Here is a 20,493-nt window from a genome sequence, read left to right as displayed (position 1 = left end):
AAATGTTCAAATGCAGCAGCTCAACTATTGACATTTTCAGTCTAAAGTTAAGGTGCCTGGGGTGACATTTAAAGCCCTAGCTTGGGCTCTCAATACTCGAAGAAACACCTTTCTCTCTCTCTCTCTCTCTCTCTCTCTCTCTCTCTCTCTCTCTCTCTCTCTCTCTATATATATATATATATATATATATATATATATATATATATATATATATATATCCACCTGAGGATTAATATCTGATGGGGGGGGCTCTCCTCCATACCCCACTGTGTTGAGACACAGGAGAGGTATTTCTTGTGGCCTTTTAACTTACAGTTTAATATGGCCCTTGAGCACTCTAACTGGAGGTCAGCTGAGATCAGCAGTGCTGTAGAATTTTAAGTTGCATGAATGGAGGGCGAAAGGGAGAAACATGCAAAGAGGAAGAAGACACATCAAGCCAACCCTGATCGGGATTGCCTTCCACCTGGAAACTGATGTCCTCACTGTGGAAGAATATGCAATTCAAGAAATGGACTCTACAGTCACCTACATATCCACCTCCAAGACACTACACTTAGAAGGCCATCATATTTGGACAACAAGGGATCGCCTAAGTATGTAAGTAAGTACAGTAGAGTCTCACTTATCCAAGCTAAATGGGCCGGCAGAACCTTGGATAAGTGAATATCTTGGATAATAAGGAGGGATTAAGGAAAAGCCTATTAAACATCAAATTAGGTTATGATTTTACAAATTAAGCACCAAAACATCATGTTATACAACAAATTTGACAGAAAGAGTAGTTCAATACACAGTAATGTTATGTTGTAATTACTGTATTTACGAATTTAGTATCAAAATATCATGATATATTGAAAACATTGACTAGAAAAATGGCTTGGATAAGCGAGGCTTGGATAAGTGAGACTCTAATGTGCTTTTAGCTTATTTAATTATGTTATTGTATCTTACATTGTGTAACTTGTTTTAATGTCTTTTGGAAGACCTTTGATATAGAGCAGGATATAAATGCTTAAATAAATAAATACCCTGTACAGAATGAGAAAAAAGGAACTTTACATGAATTGTTTCTCAAAATCCATCCTGCAATAGTTCAGAAATGAAAGCATTTAAATGCACAAGCATTTAATGATGACATCCATGCTCTTAGCTATGGTGAAGAAATGGAGTAGTATCTTTCAAACAAAGGACAACAATGAACCATTTAGAAAAGAAGCCGAAAGAAAGTAAAGCCAAAAACTGCAAGCAACCCATCAGCAATTAGTTACCTAGAAATAACCAGATAGGAAGATACCTTGGCCAACTGAGCTTAGTCTTTCTATTATTCTGTCCCAAATGGTTCAGCATTGGTACTCAGCAAACAACACACATAAAAATGGGTGATACCTTTATTAGACCACTAAAACAGTCAATTAAAGTGAGCCAATATTTTTTTTATCCAATCCCACTTTTTCATTTTACCTAAAACAACACCACTACAGTGATTTTTTTTAAAAAAATTCACCACATATGTTGTCCATTCATATGACTTTAAAGACAATACATCTGGATGCCATCATGAAAGATGCAAAACCAACAAGAACAGAGTTATATTTGAAAGGTGTTGAGAGAGGAGCCTGCCTAGAACAGGTCAGATTTTTCCATGGCTTGGTTGTTCTTTATTTTGATGAGTATAAAGAAAAATTGTTCAGGGCTATGAAGGCAGCAGTCCATGTTTATGCTATGCTCCAGGGCTTATGCAAAGCCAAAATTAATCAAAATGAAATCTTTAAACATCACATAATCCTTCTTCCAGTCCAACCCTCTCCCATGCAGGAAGACACAAACAAAGCACCTCTAACAGATGGCCATCTAGCCTCTGGTTGTAAACCTACAGTGAAGGAGACTCCACCACACTCCTTCCTGCTAACCTTTCCTGGATCAAGTGACAGACTGTCTTGATTCTGCAGTATAGATGCAGTATAATGTTTTTTTAAGTCCAACAGTTTCCCCCCATCTTTTTTAGATTAAATTTCCAGTTGTTTGGTCTCATTCAAATTGTTTTTTATTGCCTGTCATCAGTTATATTCATATACAAGGGGCGAATGGAAATTGTACAGGCTTCCAGATATTGCTGACTGTAATGCCAAGCATTCCTTACCAGCTCCCAGAATCCCATGACCAGTGTCATGCTCAGCTGGAGATTTGGGAGTTTGGAATCTAAAAGGTATCTTCCTGCATAGTCTGCATCGCCTGGACATGGGAAATCTATCAAATTCATGTATGCCAAAGGTAGGCAATTGTGATCCTTCAGATCTTTGTACCCCATAATACCCATTAGTTGAACTGGTGATTATCATGGCTTAATGCTATGGAATCACAGGAGTTGTAGTTTTACAAGGTCTTTAGCATTCACTGTCAAATAGTGCTAGTATCTCACTAAACTACAACTCCCATGAGTTCTCCACAAACTGGGAATAATATGTTTCTTGAATTTGGGAAGTGAATGAACAGGTGAGTTTCAGTTTTTGAGAAGTTTATCAAAATCCACAAATGTCTTCATATATGGGCCAAAAAGAACTCAAGGCTTAACATATTTAGATGCACAGAAAATAGAAGGGACTCCATCCTTCCCACTCATATTCTCTGCTGCCATCACAGTCCATGCGTTGGGACTAAAAGTCTGAAATCAGGAGCCTGTTTTATGGTGTTGAATAAACAGGGTTCTACTTAACATAGAGAACCTCTATGATGTAATTCTGTTTTTTCTCCCCCTAACTCACTCAACTGCATCACCCACTCACACTTCTAGAAATGGAAATGTTCTAATAAAGGAGTAATTATGACATTATCATATCATAGACTATCACTCGCAGCTGAGGTAATGAATTTGCCTTGGATTTTAATCCAGACTATAAAAAGAACTATCCCTTTATTTAGGGGAATGTAATGTCTTATCTTTCTATGAAGGGGATTTACATGCTTATCAGGCTGCAATACAGCAGAGGCTAGGTTTAATATTTAACAGACACAGAGACTAACAGCAGCAAGAGGAAGATGGATGAAGCCTAACTAACAGAGCATTAGATACTCTCCAGGTGTACAGAAAGAGAGCAGCCTTAAATAAATATTATATCACAGGGGCGAGGGTTCATTATCTTGGATAGCTATATTTATAGTTTGGTCTAAAATCCAGAGCAGACTCATTGAAGTATCTCTGATCCTGAATCATTAGTTGATCACTGATTGCAGGGACTGGTCTTTGGAAATAATATTTGTGGCATTTAGGAATTCTACAGGGAAAATGTCTTGACCACTGTGGAATCCTCTCCTAAAATATGAAGCCATTACTCACAGTATTGCCTTATGTGGGCAAAAAGTTATTTTCAATCAGCTGTATTTAAAAATAGAAGAGACTGTTTGTGTAGTCTGTGTGTGTTCTCCTTACCCTCGCTGGTGTTAGTCATCTGCTTTTCTTTGTTGTTTGCCTCCAAGTCACATCCAAATGTATCATGGGGTTGTCTTGCCAGAATTTGTTCAGAAGAGGTTTTCCTTTGCTTTCCTCTGAGGCTAAGAGAGTGTGACTTGTCCAAGATCACTCAGTGGGTTTCCATTAATTGAGAAGGGATTCGAACACTGGTCTGTGGAGTCCTAGTTTGACACCCAAATCCTGGCTCTCTCCATATTAGATTATGGGTGCACGTAGACTGTAGAATTAATTTAGTTTGCCAACACTTTAATGACGAAGGCTCAATGATATGGAATCATGGGGTTTGTGTTTGCTTATTTTGTGTCAGGAGCAACTTGAGAAACTGCAAGTTGTTTCTGGTGTGAGAGAATTGGCTGTCTGCAAGGACATTGCCCAGGGGACGACTGGATGTTTTTGGTGTTTTTGCCATCTTTGTGGGAGGCTTCTCTCATGTCCCCGCATAGAGCTGGAGCTGATAGAGGGAGCTCATCCACGCTCTTCCCGGGTTGGATTTGAACCAGCAAGCTTCAGGTCAGCAACCCAACCTTCAAATCATCAGTCTTGCTGGCACAAGGGTTTAACCCACTGCACCACTGGGGGCTATAGTTTGCTGAGGCAGCAATGCTATTTCCACGAGAAGACTAAAGACCTATAACTACCACAGTTCCAGTTAAAGTAGTGTCAAACTGCATTAATTCTATAGTGTAGATGAATCCCTAAGCCACCAGTTAATAGGATCTCGGTCAACAAGTGTAATTATCTGTGATACCAAACTCCATGGGTGAATTCATTTGTGTTCTGCCATCCTAACAGACACTTGTTTTAACAAAAGGATGCTCAAGCCACTATACTGTGTTTGCCTTTATTTTTCTGCTTCTCTTTGTAAAAATGTAAAAAAAGTAAGGTTTTTAAAAAGCAAGAGCTAGAGGAACAACAAGATTGATTGAGAAGCTATCATTTTTGATATTCTAAGATATCAGTCAACATGAGGAGCACGTGATTTACCCACATAGCTGATTGTATTAGTGTTTTATTTTTTTAACTGCTGAATCTCCCAGAAGTCCAGGAGAGTTGAATGTAATATCTCTCAGCAAACATTGTTGGAAGCTAAATTATAGCAATACCATCTTGGCGTCGATTAAAAGAAAGCCAATTAGCACTTTTTCCACAGTAGTTCATTTTAAATGGCCTTACTTACTCCATTTTATTGTATCACTCTTGATGAATTCTGTACTGGACGAGAATGATCAGGTGCTAATTAACTCCCATTTAGGCAGATGGGGTGGTTTGAGACAGAACTAGACACTGTGACGTTGTCATCTGAAGGGCTGTAAACAATATCTACACAGGGTTGTTGTATGTCTTTCGGGCTGTGTGGCCATGTTCCAGAAGTATTCTCTCCTGACGTTTCGCCCACATCTATGGCAGGCATCCTCAGAGGTTGTGAGGTATGGATAAATTAAGTAAGGAAAGGAAAGAATATATATCTGTGTATAGTCCAAGGTGTGGCAAGAGTTCTTTGTCACTGGGAGCCAGCATTAATGTTTCAGTTAATCACCCTAATTGGCATTGGAAATGTTTTGTCCCTTGCCTGGGGGCATCCTTTGTTCAGTCAAGTCCTTATTGTGTTGGTTCCCATCTACTGTTTTGATTTTGGAGTTTTGTAATACTGGTAGCCAGATTTTGTTCATTTTCATGGTTTCTTCCTTTCTGTTGAAGTTGTCCACATGCTTGTGGATTTCAATGGCTTCTCTGTGTAGTCTGACATGATAGTTGTTAGAATGGTCCAGCATTTTTGTGTTCTCAAATAGTGAATTGGATGTTTGGGTGGATGCTGTTAAGATGGTCCAGGAACTTGCTGAGTTCTTCCTCTCCATGGCTCCAAATTGTGAAGGTGTCATCTACGTATCTGAACCAAACAATTGGTTTTTTTGGTGCTGTTTCTAGGGCCTGTTTTTCAAAGTATTCCATATAGAAATTTGCTACTACTGGGCTGAGAGGGCTCCCCATGGCCACTCCATCCTTCTGTTCATAGAATCCAGTGTCCCACTGAAAGTAGCTAGTGGTGAGGCAATGGTGAAACATGGTGAAACCCTCACACTAATCAAACAAAACTTCCCAGAAGACATCACAGCCCTGTTTCACCATTGCCTCACCACTAGCTACTTTCAGTCAAAAAAGGAGCACAATCAAAGCCCTGACGGACCGTGCACAAAGAATCTGCAAACCTCACCTCCTCCAAGGTGAACTCAACCACCTAAACTGGGCTCTACAGGCCAATGGATACTCCACCACAGACATCAGAATAGCTGCAAGGCCAAGAACAAGCCATGAGAGTCAAGACAAAGATCCACCCAGAGGAAAGGTGTTCTTACCATACATCAAGGGAACCACTGACCGCATAGACAAACTGATGAAGAAGCACAACCTGCAAACTATCTACAGACCCACAAAGAAAATCCAACAAATGCTACGGTCAGCGAAGGACAAGAGGGATCCTCTCTCCTCTGCAGGAGTCTACCGGATACCATGCAGCTGTGGACAAGTATACATAGGGACCACCAAATGCAGCGCCCAAACAAGAGTCAAAGAACATGAAAGGCACTGCAGACTAATTCAACCAGAGAAATCAGCCATAGCAGAGCATTTGATGAACCAGCCTGGACACAGAATACTATTTGAGAACACAAAAATGCTGGACCATTCTAACAACTATCATGTCAGACTACACAGAGAAGCCATTGAAATCCACAAGCATGTGGACAACTTCAACAGAAAGGAAGAAACCATGAAAATGAACAAAATCTGGCTACCAGTATTACAAAACTCCAAAATCAAAACAGTAGATGGGAACCAACACAATAAGGACTTGACTGAACAAAGGATGCCCCCAGGCAAGGGACAAAACATTTCCAATGCCAATTAGGGTGATTAACTGAAACATTAATGCTGGCTCCCAGTGACAAAGAACTCTTGCCACACCTTGGACTATACACAGATATATATTCTTTCCTTTCCTTACTTAATTTATCCATACCTCACAACCTCTGAGGATGCCTGCCATAGATGTGGGCGAAACGTCAGGAGAGAATACTTCTGGAACATGGCCACACAGCCCGAAAGACATACAACAACCCTATGATCCCGGCCATGAAAGCCTTCGACAACACAATATCTACACATTTTAGCCATCTGCCTTACATAGATTGCTCTTTTTTATTTTAAATACTCTTTAGTACCTTGAAACCACACTGTTTGATACCATCAGAGGGGGTGACATCACAATTTCCATCAACAGAAATTTATAATTTTTTATAAAACTATCCCTGTAGTTAGATATAACCAAAACACCTGTTTTTGATATGCTCAGCTTACATGTGCCTTATTAAGCTAAAACTCTATGCTAATTTATTTTCTGAAACTTCTTATGTACATATACTCCAGTGAGAACTGTTATTATTACTCAATTACAATAATGCTATGGATTATGTGATTTCACCTGCATGCACAATAAACTTGCATTGCTGTTTTTATTGCTGCTAGTTTTTTTTTAGTTTTTTTTGAAATTGTGGTAAATTTTGTCAAATTGTCTGATATTTACTTTGCAATCTTCTTCAAGCCTCCACTAGTAATTTGTTATGTATATGATTCTGTTTGCTTACTGTGTTGTATATGTATGTTTTGGTATGCAGCCTTCCCTTTACTCTATGTTTCTTGAGGTCATGGGAGGGGCTGCAGACCACATGATCAGATCTGGAACTGCTCAGACTCCATTTTAGAAGAATGGAGATGCTCTTAGATTATGGACTGTTAAGAGCAAACTCATGTTATTGATTATAAGAAATGTTGCCCAGGGGATGCCTGGATGTTTGATGCTTTATCATCCTGTGGGAGGCTTCTCTCATGTCCCCACACGGGGAGCTGGAGCTAACAGAGGGAGCTCACTCACTCTCCCTGGATTCGAACCACTGACCTGTCAGTTAGCAGTCCTACCAGCACAAGGGTTTAACCCATTGCACCACTGGGGGCTCCGCCTGAAGCTAGATGCATGCCTGGGTTCCATAGCATTGAACCATAGCAGATAACGGCATTAATTCTAGGGTGTAGATGCAACTTATACTTAACCTTTATCTGCTTGAGGACTGAGGCTGGATCTGCACTGCCCAGTTCAGTGCAATTAATCTGCATTCTGAATGATACGGCAGGATAGATACAGCCTGAGATGTGTCGGTGGGACTCTGCTGACTATTCCAATCATAGGACAGAGTAAATGCAAACCCAGGTTCCACAGCATTGAGCCATGGCAGCTAACGTTTGACAATGAACTGCATGAATTCTACAGTTCAGATGCAACTTACACTTTTTATTTATTTTGTGTCAAAAGCTTTGCATAAATAAGTATAAAACTGATAAGAATGGAGGGAACACAAGCAGTTCAATAATTTTTGACTAAAAATGCGCCACAGCAACCTCATTGTCTGTAACTTTAAACAATTCTTCCTCTGTGCATTAGACAGGGCATTGTGGGCAAGCAGATATCAAGTTGTTTGTTCAACAATCACACAAGGTGGAAGATTCTTCTAGGTCAGGCATGGCAAACTAAGGCCCGAGGGCCGGATGCGACCCCCTGGGCACTTACCTCATCCCCTCCTAATTTTCCCTGTCTTTTCAGCATAAGGACACAGTGGCCCACCACATCCTTATTAAGAAAGGACAGAAGAGGAAGACACACAGCAGCTGGGAGCCATTTGGAGTGCTCTCAGCCACAGCATGTCTTGCCCTCCTCCTAACATAAGGATGGTATCGAGCAGCTACTTCCTTATGACAAGAGGATGGACTGAAGAAGGAACACCGTGGCTAAGAGCCCTCCTGAGGACTCTCAGCTGTCTCCTGTCTCACCCCCCTCCCAGCATAATGCTGAGAGGACAACCCGAAGGTCGGGGTAGGAGGATTGAGACAGTTGCCACATATCTCGTTTTCCTCCCAGCATAAGGATGGGGTGAGTAACCTGAGGATGACCCGGGCCCTCCAGGCCCCACCCTCTCACATGCCCTCTCCCTTCTGGCCCAGCCATCTCAGTCGGGCCCACAATGTGGCCCCAAGGCAAAAAAGTTTGCCCATGCCTGTTCTAGGTAGTGCCATTTTCCCAGGTTGTCTTTTGATCTGCCCACTCCACTCCTGAGTCTGTTCAGGGATTCCAAGTTAACCATTCTTGGTTTGCTTCTGGAGGCAGACCCTCCTGGGGGGCCATCCAATTGGGATTTCCTGTTTTAGTTGCCCAGAAGGATACTCTTGTTTTAGCTGTCCAGAAGGATATAAAGGAGTGGTGGTTCTCATGAAGCTTTCCCTTGATTTGAGTCTACCGGGAGGAGGCTGACAGCCATGCAGCGGATGGCTTTTGCAGTGTTCAAACTTATTTCTCTCACAATTGGTAGCAACTTCCCATCGGACAACAAGGGGAACAATGCCAGCTAGCTTGTAGAGTGTACCAACAGGTGTAGGTTTAAGACATCCTGTGATTATTCTGCATGTTTTGTTTAATGCTATGTTCACCTGCTTTGTGTGGACAGACTTGTACCAGACAGAGCAGGCATACTCAGCAATTGAGTAAGACAAGGCCAGGGCTGATGTTCCTATTAATTTTGGGTCTGCACCCTATGAGCTGCCAGTAAGTTTCCGCAGGGTATTATTGAGTGCAGCTACTTTGTGCTTGATATTCATACAGTGTTTCCTAAATGTTAGTGTTCGATCTAAGGCGACACCGAGATATTTAGGACCCAAAAGCATTGCTTTTAAATATTTTAAACTTATACTTAACCAGGGTAGATGCAAGTCTAGGTTCAATCGCACTGAAGCATGTTTGACACCAAACTGCATTAATTCTACAGTTCTAATGCAACTTATGCTTATCCTATATCTGTTTAAGAACTGGGTTCTGCTCACTGATTCTTCCTCAGGGTAGATGCAAGTCTGGGTCCCATAGCATTGTGCCATGGCAGCTAATGTTTGACACCAAACTGCATTAATTGTACAGTTCAGATGCAATGTGTTGTCGAAGGCTTTCATGGATGGAATCACAGGGTTTCCAGGCTATATGGCCATGTTCCAGAAGCATTCTCTCCTGATGTTTTGCCCACATCTATGGCAGAGGTTGTGAGGTATAGTGAAAAAAACTAAGCAGGGAAGGTTTAAATATCTGTGGAAGGTCCAGGGTGGGAGAAGGAACTCTTGTCTGTTGGAGGCCAGTGTGAATGTTTTAATTAATCACCTTGATTCGCATTCATAGCCTTGCCAGATTCATTTCCTGACTTCTCCCTGCCTGGCAAACACCTCTTTTGTTCAGAGGTGTTTGCTGCCCCTGATTGATTCATGTCTGGAATGAATGCAAGTCTGGGTCCCATAGCACTGAGCCATGGCAACTAACGTTTTGACACTAAAATGCATTAATTCTACAGTTCAGATGCAACTTGTATTTAACCTATATCTGTTTAAGGACTGGGCTCTACTCACAGTTCCATCCTCAGGGTAGATACAACCCAGGGTTCCATAGTTGAGCCATGGCAGCTAATGTTTGACACCAAACTGCATTAATTCTACAGTTCAGATGCAACTTGTACTTAACCTAGATCTGTTTAAGGACTGGGCTCTGCTCACTGTTCTATCCTCGGGGTAGATGCAAGTCTGGGTCCCATAATTCTACAGTTCAGACACAACTTATACTTAACCTATACTTTTTAAAGGAAGGGGCTCTGCTCACTGTTGTTTCCTCAGGTTGGATGCAAGTCTGGGTCCCACAGCACTGAGCCATTGCAGCTAATGTTTGACACCAAACTGCATTAATTCTACAGTTCAGATGCAACTTGTACTTAACCTCTGTCTGTTTAAAGACTGGGCTCTGCTCACTGTTCCATCCTCGGGGTAGATGAAAGTCTTGGTCCCATAATTCTACAGTTCAGACACAACTTATATTTAACCTATATTTATTTAAGGACTGGGCTCTGCTCACTGTTCTTTCTTCAGGTTGGATGCAAGTCTGGGTCCCACAGCACTGAGCCATGGCAGCTAATGTTTGACACCAAACTGCATTAATTCTACAGTTCAGATGCAACTTATAATTAACCTATGTCTGTTTGAGGACTGGGCTCTGCTCTTTGTTCCATCCTCTGGGTAGATACAACCCCGGGTTCCATAGCTGAGCCATGGCAGCTAATGTTTGACACCAAACTGCATTAATTGTACAGTTCAGATGCAACTTGTACTTAACCTATATCTGTTTAAGGACTGGGCTTTGTTCAGCTTCCTCAGGTTGGATGTAAGCCTGGGTCCCATAGCATAGAGCCATGGCAGCTAATGTTTGACACCAAACTATAGGAGCGATGGAGAGCTGAGACCCAGGGGTGGGGCTCAATAGGGTGCAGCAGACTCCCACCAGCACTCTCTCCCCCCCCCCCTCCTCCTCCTCCTGGCAGAAGAGGCGTGGCGGCGGCTTGGGCGTGTTTTCGGGGCTGTTCCGGCTGCGGAGAGCAGCAGGTGGCGAGCGCGCCAGAAGAAAGCGGAGCCCAGGAGGAGGCGGGGTGGAGTGGCCGCAGCCTTTGCTGGGCGGGTGGGGGAGGAGGGCGCCATGCGTGTCGGCGGGTGAGGCCCCTGTCCCGGCCATGAAGCGGCAGAACGTGCGGACGCTCTCGCTGATCGTGTGCGTGTTCTCCTACCTGCTGGTGGGCGCCGCCGTCTTCGACGCGCTCGAGGCCGAGGCCGAGACCGGGCAGCGGCGGCTCCTGGAGCAGAAGCGCGGGGATCTCCAGCGCAAGTACCGCTTCAGCGCCCAGGACTACCGCGAGTTCGAGCGCCTGGTCCTCCGCAACGAGCCGCACCGCGCCGGCAGGCAGTGGAGGTTCGCCGGCTCCTTCTACTTCGCCATCACCGTCATCACCACCATCGGTGAGTCTACGCTGTCTTCGCTGGGGACATCCTGTCAGCCACAAGGGGCTCTCCGTTGGGCCAAAGCACGCTCCTTTGGAGAGGAGCGTGCTTTGCCCCAACGGAGAGCCCCCTGAGGATCACAGGCTGTCCTAAGACTCACACATATAAATAACCCTTGGATAGCATAAGGAAGGGTTAACACCCCTGTGGGGTTTGTTTTGTTACCTGTGCCCGTTGAGAAGATGTTGCCGCACTTTCTGTCCCTGTCATAATTGGATTTTGAACATTTTGGCTTGTTGTGCAAGCACGGTTCAGTGGAGACACCTTTCCCCCATGATAATAACTCTTTCAGGAGTGAATGTCCCTTCCTAAGGGGACATTTCTCTCACTTCCTGTTGTCTCACCCCCATTCTTACAGTAAGAGGGAAAATAAATGTTTATTTTAGCATACCTAACTGTTCTTTTATTGTCTTACTGTGTTTTAATTTTTTTTGTATATTGTTCAATGTATTTATGCTGTTGTTTTGTAAATTGTGCTGGTCAGGCTTTGCCCCATGTGAGCCGCCCCAAGTCCCCGTGGGGAGATGGTGGCGGGGTATAAATAAAGTTATTATTATTATTATTATTGTTATTATTATTATACTTCCACTATATTGATATTTGAACAGTTTTCTTCCACTTTTTCTGATTGCAAAGTCTTTTTTTTTGTGAAGCCTGGTTTGGAGTTTGTACACTATATGGTCCATGGTTAACATCCAGCAATGGGAAGTTTTCTCTGGTGCTCCCCTCCTCTCTTGATGTCACAAACACCAGCTTATTTTACTTAATGGTTAATACAGCCCTGCCTCCTCCCCCCCCCCCCCCCCGGCCACTGCTCACTTTACAGCCTTAGTTTAAAGCAAGCCACTCATGGGTGTGTCCAGAAATCCTTTGGGGATCTCTAGGGTAGGGTTTGTTGGAAATAGCAACCTTCTACAAGCCTCCAATACTAGTTATTTGTTATGTATATAATTCAGATGGCTTATTGTATTGTACATGTGTGTATTTGTATTGTGTATTTGAATGCAGTTTTTCTTAACTCTATGTTGTGGGCGCTCCATGCAGTCATGCTGGCCACATGACCTAGGAGGTGTCTATGGACAACGACACCTCTTCGGCTTAGAGATGGAGATGAGCACCAACCCCCAGAGCCGGACACAACTAGACTTAATGTCATGGGAAAATCTTTAGCTTTACCTACTATGTTGTGGGAGGGACTGCAGACCATGTGATAAGATCTGGGATTATTCAGACCTGAGATTCCATTTTAGAGTGTTGTTGTTTATTCATTCAGTCACTTCTGACTATATTCTTCTTCTTCATTCACTCAGTCTTTTCTGACTCTTTGTGACCTCATGGACCAGCCCACGCCAGAGCTCCCTGTTAGCCCTCACCACCCCCAGCTCTTTCAAGATCAAGCCAGTCACTTCAAGGATACCATCCATCCATCTTGTCCTAGGTCGGCCTCTCTTTCTTTTTCCTTCCATTTTCTCCAGCATCATTCTTTTCTCCAAACTTTCCTGTCTTCTCATGATGTGGCTAAAGTACTTCACCTTTGCATCTAATATCCTTCCCTCCAGTGAGCAGTTGGGCATTATTTCCTGGAGTATGGACTGATTTGATCTTCTTGTGGTCCAAGGCACTCTCCTATGGATGCGTGAGCTGGACCATAAGGAAGGCTGAACAAAGGAAGATAGACGCTTTTGAATTGTGGTGTTGGAGGGAAAATCTATCTTCCTTCGCTCAGCCTTCCTTATGGTCCAGCTCACGCATCCATAGGTTACTACGGGGAATACCCTTGTTTTAACTATGTGGACGTTTGTTGCCAGTGTGATGTCTCTACTTTTCACTATTTGATCAAGATTGGTCACTGCTCTCTTCCCAAGAAGTAAATGTCTTCTAATTTCCTGGCTGGAGTCTGCGTCTGCAGTAATCTTCATACCTAGAAATACAAAGTCTGTCACTGCCTCCACGTTTTATCCCTTTGTTTGCCAGTTATCAATCAGTCTGGTTGCCATAATCTTGGTTTTCTTGATGTTTAACTGCAGCCCAGCTTTTGCACTTTTTTCTTTCACCTTGGTGATAAGGCTCCTCAGCTTTCAGCCATCGGAGTGGTATCATCTGCATATCTAAGGTTGTTATTGTTTCTTCCAGCTATTTTAACTCCAGCCTTGGATTCATCAAGCCTTGCATGTCGCATGATGTGTTCTGCATACAAGTTAAATAGATAGGGTGAAAGTATACAGCCCTGCTGTACTCCTTTCCCAATCTTGAACCAGTCTGTTGTTCCATTGTCTGTTCTGACTGTTTCTACTTGGTCGTTATACAGATTCCTCAGGAGACATTTAGAGTATTAGACTCTCAGAGTGTAGAGACTCCATTAGACTCTGAGAGATGCTTTAGACTTTGGGCTGTTGATTCTAGGAAAGATGCTCTGTTATCTGCTCAGAGAAACTACTTCAAAACTATATTTAACTGGATTGATAAGCAATGTACCTATATGCCGACTACATAAAATTTTAAGTAAACCAATTGTGTTATTTTTAACGAAGAGTACTTTATTATTGTCTCTTGAGAGCATGATTTTAACCAACTGAAATAACACTTCTGAAACTCTGCTGTATTTTTGTGTATTGGCATATCTCTGTTCCTAACAGATCAGAGACAATAGGTTCAGTCTAATAATGGAAGAATTTGCCTTGCATGAATACTAGTGGATATTTACCACTAAAGAGAAGATTCACTCAAGTTTTTAGCTCTTCTCTGGAAGTCATGCCTGCTAAGTGGTTATGTGTCCAAAACATTATGAATGTGTTTTCTCAAAAGGGTTGCCATAGTGGAAACTGAAAAGAACTTTTTCATCCTTTATGATTGAGTAGAACAGAAAGAAGACTTTAGCAGATGTTTGTCAGATCTCTCTTTGATAGCTCCAACCACAGGAGCTAATTCACTCTAGCACCTTACTCAAGGGGTAAGAGTACATTGACTTATTTTACTCGGTCTACTTCTTTTGTCCACTTAGAATTATAGAATCATAGAGTTGGAAGAAACCTCATGGACCATCCAGTCCAACTCCCTGTCAAGAAGGAAAATCGCATTCAAAGCACTCCCAACTGATGGCCATCCAAGCATTTAAAAGCCTCCAAAGAAGGAGCCTCCACCACAGCCCGGGGCAGAGAGTTCCACTGCTGAACAGCTCTCACAGTTAGGAATTCTTCCTAATGTTCAGGTGGAATCTCCTTTCCTGTAATCTGAAGACATAGTTCCGTGTCCTAGTCTCCAAGGCAGCAGAAGACTTCTGCCCACCACTAGCAAATGTCAGTGATTCACAAATATGTGGTTTGGAGTTAAGACTTGTGGAATAGCCCCTTTTTTCACTTGAAGAAAGCCCATGTAGGTCAATTGTATAGAAGATAAGATGGATCCATCAGCTCAAGGGTTCAGAGTTCCCCTGCTTGCTTTTTGTAGGATTCCAGAGCACATGGGGACAACATACGGATATATGGCTATCTGCAGAATGAGCCCAAGGGTCTGATCCTACCTCACTAATCAGGCCTGTGGCTTGGGGGAGGGGGGGGTAAGGGTTCAACTCCCCCCTGCAAAATGTTTCAGGTTAAAAAAAACCTGGTCTACTCATGAATTGGTTAACCAATTAAAATTCATGAGTAAACCAGGTTTTTTTTTTAACCCTGAAACATTTCGGTGTGTGTGTATGTGAGTCCTTAGCCTCCCCCCCCCCCCCCAGCTGCAGGCCTGACACTAATGCTTCTCCAGTGTTCATGTGATTTCTGAGTCCTGAGTAGGACATTTTTAAGAATATAGTTTTCTAGATTTGGAAGAGGCCACCAGAGGCATCCACTCCAACGCCCACCCTGCAGGAAAGTGTCCTGCTAATCTGTAACATGAGAAGAAGTGCCTTGCTAATTCATCCATTCTTGGTAATAATGTACAACCAGCAGGCCAGAGATAGCCCACCCTAAATTGACAAAATGTGCCAGTTATAACTTTCGTTTTTAGTTAATGCTTGACTTGCTAACAGCTAATCTCAACCAAGAGTTCAGCTTGTTACATATTTTCTCAACTTTCAGGTGTGTCTGTAAGTAGAATGAAAGGCTCTTGTGAGTATCTGTGCAACATGTCTTACTGTCTTACTGTGTAGTTAAAACTGGGGACATTACTTGCACATTTTATAAAACAGATACCACGTACACCCAACACTTTTAAACATACCAACAATGATACACAAACTCTGTTTCTTGTCCCATCCACTAGTTTTTGTGCTGCCTCCTCAAAGGGAGGTTGATGAAACTACCTTTTGCTCTGATTAGTACAGGTGCTATCCAGGGTACTGAATTTACTTGTTTAGTTTTGAATGAATGTCCACTGCAGATTCACTGCTACAATGTAATGAAAGGCACCTGCTGCCTCTCATCTCACAAGTTGACTTTGTTTTCCTGGACAGTTGCAAAGCTTGCAAACTTCTGTGGTACTTGATCTTGACAAAAGTATTTCCCAACTGGGAATAATGGCCAAAATTTTGTATGGCAGTTATAAATGTATAGCCTGCAGTTAATCCCTATGTAATCCCTGATTTAGGGGCTACATAGAAACCGTGAAACTGCCCCTGATCTTTACTTACAAGGACGCAGCTGGTGCAAACACAGGGGCCTATTTCTCTATCATTTGGGAAGCAGCTGGTTCCTGTTTCCACTTCCCCTCATGCAAGCGATCTCCAGTGTAAGGGAACATTGCAACAGAGACCCTATTTCTGCCTGTCACAATGGGGACTAACACAATTATCTCTATTTAATTCTCAAAATCTATATTTGCTTTTTGCTGCCCTTCTTATAACTCAGCATGAGTTCTAATCATCCTGCTTGAGGCCTGCTTTTCTAGTTTTTGCTCTGGTCTTTTACAGCCATCCATTACGTCATGTCAGTGATGTGATTGCTGTGCATCTGACCGTAGTCTAAATCCTATTCTTAGCCCTGATTAGAGTAACACCATTGAGTCAGCTGATTTAGCTAGATGTTGACTCACCAGACAACAACTGATTGAATTATTCTTTCTCTTTTTGGGACTAACCAAAGGATATTGGCCTGCGGGAGATAAGTCTTCAATCATACTTGCATATTTGCTCTGTGCTTTTCACTCGAGGGCCAAAAGTCTGTTTTCTGCATCTATTATGTTTCCCTGTTTGCCCCTTTTATATGATATATGTGCACAGAGCAGGAATCGGAAATTGAGGCAGGGATGAATTGATGTCCTGTGTCCTCTTCTAACAGGTTAAATCGCTGAATTTTCTTCAACATGTGACATGGTCATTATTGACTTGGGTTGTACTTCCTATACTTTTCAATGACTTTTGGTCATGGAGGGGCCGAGGTATTAGAGTGTACAGACAGGGATATTGGCCTAATTTCTGAGGCATATTCATTTCCCCCATCATAATATTTTTGAGTGATGTCCAGGAGCTTTGGAGGCGTTAGGAGGTTTGGAAGCTGCATGCAACCTGCAAGCAACATTTTCCCCATTTCTGGTGAAGAACAACCATGAAAGTTTGCAGTGAACATTTATTCATGCTTATTGAAAAGAACAAGTATCATTTAAGCAGTTTTTTTTGTACCATGCCTCCCCAGTCTACACCATTTTTGGATAACTTCAGTATCCATGGAACTAGCTGACTATATATTAGAAGTTGTTTTCATAACCAGTTGTAAATTTTACTTGCAGTTGTTTTAGCAACTCCCCATATAATTATACATTTTGAAAATTAAGAGAAAAAGAACATTTGAAAATATAGTAACAAAGAATTATGACTGTTTGGTAACATCTTTAACTGTTGGTTTTTTGAGAACATTTTACAGAAAGAATGCATGATTAACACAGAGAGAAAGAGGAACCAGAAGGCGCAGGAAGAGTCCTGGAGGTTTTGGCAATGGATTGCATCTTTGCATTCGCAAAAATCTGTGGATTATTGGCATAGTTAAGCCCATATGTCAAGTTGTCATTCTTGAGCAGCTACTTCTAAGCCACTCCCATCCACTTTGTTTTGATACAGTTTGCTTTAAGTTTAGCATTTAGCCATTTGTCCTCATGCTGATTTTTTTTCCCAGTGTAAAAAATTGACATCCAAAGGTTGCCATGGTGTGGGAAAGGCCATGTTGGGATGCCAGGTTCTTAATACTGCTTTTACTTGTTTTTAAATAGAAGAGAGTTCAGCACCTTGTGGTGCTGAGAGTTCAGAACATTGGATTGCTCCTTTTAAGTCCAAAGTCAAATCCAGAGTGGGTTTACCACCTCATTCATGTGGATTCACTTGCTACTACTCTTCTGAGGAAAGTTAGAACATTTGGCATGTTTAGTTCCAAACATTTGAGACATTGAGATGAGAAGAGCTTTATAAGATTGTACAAAGAATGCAGGCAGGCTCAGAACTGAACCCAGTCTCATCCAGTGAAGTGAGACAATGAGAGGTTCAGAAGAAGTTGTCTGTCTTGAAAGAGGCATGGAAAACATGACATACTGAGCCACGAATGCATAAATGGCTTCAACATAAATGACTTTAAGGGGAGGGGGTAGATAAATTTGCTCTGGTTTAAGGCAATTGTTTGCTACTGGCTGTGAGGCAGAGGCAGCTCCAAGGCAAAAGCAGCATGTCACTGAATGCCAGGTATTGGATTATGACAGCAAGAGGGTTATCATTTCTTTATGTGCTCTTTTTATAGCCATTGATTTGGCTGCCGTATGAAACAGGAAGCTCCTGGCTTAGACAGCCCTTTGGCTGTGTCCACAAAGGCCCTTCTCATGTTCTTACATCATGCAAGTTTCACGTTTGATTTTCTATGTTGTAGAGGATAGCACCAAAAGGAACTTACTGCAAATCAAGGAGGTTTTAATAGACAAATGGAGCCTTTATGTATGCACATATATGTGCATGAAGCAGTCATGAAAATGACAGTTAATATGTACTTAATTGGCTATCTCTGCATTGTTAAATGCAGGCTTGTAAGCATCTTGTAAGCATCTGATATTTAACCTTCTTCCATTGAAATAACTTAACTTTTGCTCAGTGGTAATCAGCATTTTTGCAGAGTTCACTACATAATATTGCCAATCATGCAACTTAGCTTAGTAATGTTAAAGATAGCTTATGGTTATGTCCAAGAATTGGGAGGTGATATGGAAAAAGCATTTCTGTATGTGCAATTTAAACTATCATCTCTGGTCAATGGTATTTGCAGGTTTTCTAGTATATCAAAACTATTTGAAGTAAAAGCTAAATGAGAAAATTCTGTATGTATTATGGATTAACACTGCTTAAATCATGTCTCTTTCATGTACTTTGAGAAGAGCTCTTGCTCAATATGGTTGTTTGTGGATCAGTGTTGGCTGTGAGCTATTGGCTGCTGGTGAATTTGCAGGAAAGAAAGAAGTGGTTGTAGTTAATGGGTATAAATATGGTGCCAGACACTAGCATACTGGAAAAAATATATTTTTGGTTCCACACTAAAAATAGCTTACATGTTGTTTCAGTCTATAATTCTGGAATATTTACTTCAGAATATTGGGGTCTACACTTAATAATGCATAACAACAAGTTGTTATTTTTCTTTTATTCCTATGAAGCATATAAGATTCCCCCGCCAAAGTAGAATAGAGTAAAATCTAAACGTACGATGGTATACTAATTATGTTTGCCATCAATTTCATTAGTCAAAATTTATCCCCAAATTATTTCATCTGTGGATAGGATGACTGCCAAGGCTAATTAAGTAAGAGGAGAATTATTTCTTTACAAATTGGAAATGATGGGCATCTGTGTAGCATTCTGTAAAGGCCATAAGGTGATGGACATTTTTTCTCCATAGATTTAGGACAAAATCCTGTTGTTGCAGTCCCATAGCCATTGCAGTTCTTTCAGGCACAAATATTATGCAGTTATGTCACTTTAACTAAGTAGTAAATGTATAATTCTAACAACAGTCACAAACACATGCATATAATACAATCTTGATTAAGCTGATTTTAACCTGCTCTGTTACTCTTTCATTTTGCTATAGGTTATGGGCACGCTGCTCCTGGAACTGATGCTGGCAAAATCTTCTGCATGTTCTATGCAATCCTGGGCATCCCCCTGACCTTGGTGATGTTCCAGAGTCTTGGTGAGCGCATGAACATCTTAGTCCGAATGCTCCTGAAGAAAATAAAGAGATGCTTGGGCATGAGACAACCAGTGGTCTCTATGAAAAACATGGTTGTGGTTGGCTTCCTCTCCTGCATGGGGACACTGTGCCTTGGGGCAGCTGCCTTCTCCCATTTTGAAGGCTGGACTTTCTTCCATGCCTTCTATTATTGCTTCATCACGCTGACCACCATTGGCTTTGGAGACTTTGTAGCCCTGCAGAAACACGAAGCTTTGCAAAAGGAGGCCCCTTACGTCATCTTCAGCTTCATGTACATTCTAGTGGGCTTGACAGTGATTGGGGCTTTCCTAAACTTGGTTGTCTTTAGGTTTTTGATCATGAACTCGGAAGATGAGAGGCGGGATGAGGAAGAAAGAGCATCCTTGAGGAGAGCCAAGAATTACATCAACCTGAAACCAACGGAAGAGAGTGACAGGAGCAGGAACGAGATCCTTCTCCCCATAGAAGATAGGAGCAGTCAAATGAACCTCATCCCACTGATCCCAGAAGATACTGAGAGGCAAAGGGGCAAATCTTTGGGCTCCAGCACCAGAGTCCCTTCCTTTTGCACATGTCTTTGTTACAGGCCACGACTGAACCGGAGTCCAGATCCTCCACACCCAGAAGCTTTCAACGGTCACACCAACCTTGTGTATTATAATTCAGTTTCTTACAAAATCATGGAGGTCTCTTTGGGTGGCAAGGACCACACTGGCCTGTCTTCCCCCAGGAGCACGCTGTCATCCAATAGTCCCAGCTGTCGGGAATGCTCCCGACTCCGAAGGAAGTCTATTTGAAACGTGCATGCTCTTTTTTGACGTTTTTCCTTTCCTTTTTTTACTCTGAGCTGTGTTATACTACTGAACTTGTCTTTTGATGATAAATTATTAACTGAGA

At 42.1% G+C, this 20,493-nt stretch overlaps 1 protein-coding gene and 1 long non-coding RNA gene across 2 annotated transcripts in view; one reads left to right on the top strand and one right to left on the bottom strand.

The window, feature by feature from the left end:
• The window catches only part of LOC134298483 (uncharacterized), a 26,973-nt gene extending 15,675 nt beyond the window's left edge, over nt 1–11,298 (bottom strand). Inside the window, exon 1 of the long non-coding RNA XR_010005585.1 lies at nt 11,161–11,298. This is a non-coding gene — a long non-coding RNA (uncharacterized LOC134298483). The remainder of the gene's footprint in view (nt 1–11,160) is intronic.
• kcnk15 (potassium two pore domain channel subfamily K member 15) lies at nt 10,942–20,493 on the top strand. Its single transcript, XM_003220630.4, has 2 exons — nt 10,942–11,389; nt 19,474–20,493. The coding sequence occupies exons 1-2, from the start codon at nt 11,107–11,109 to the stop codon at nt 20,391–20,393; spliced, it is 1,203 nt and encodes a 400-aa protein (XP_003220678.1). The 5' UTR covers nt 10,942–11,106; the 3' UTR covers nt 20,394–20,493.

This window comes from Anolis carolinensis, chromosome 4 (genome assembly GCF_035594765.1).
Source record: "Anolis carolinensis isolate JA03-04 chromosome 4, rAnoCar3.1.pri, whole genome shotgun sequence".
NCBI lineage: Eukaryota > Metazoa > Chordata > Lepidosauria > Squamata > Dactyloidae > Anolis > Anolis carolinensis.
The sequence above is the reverse complement of the archived record's forward strand: the minus strand, read 5'-3'. Positions and strand labels throughout refer to the sequence as shown.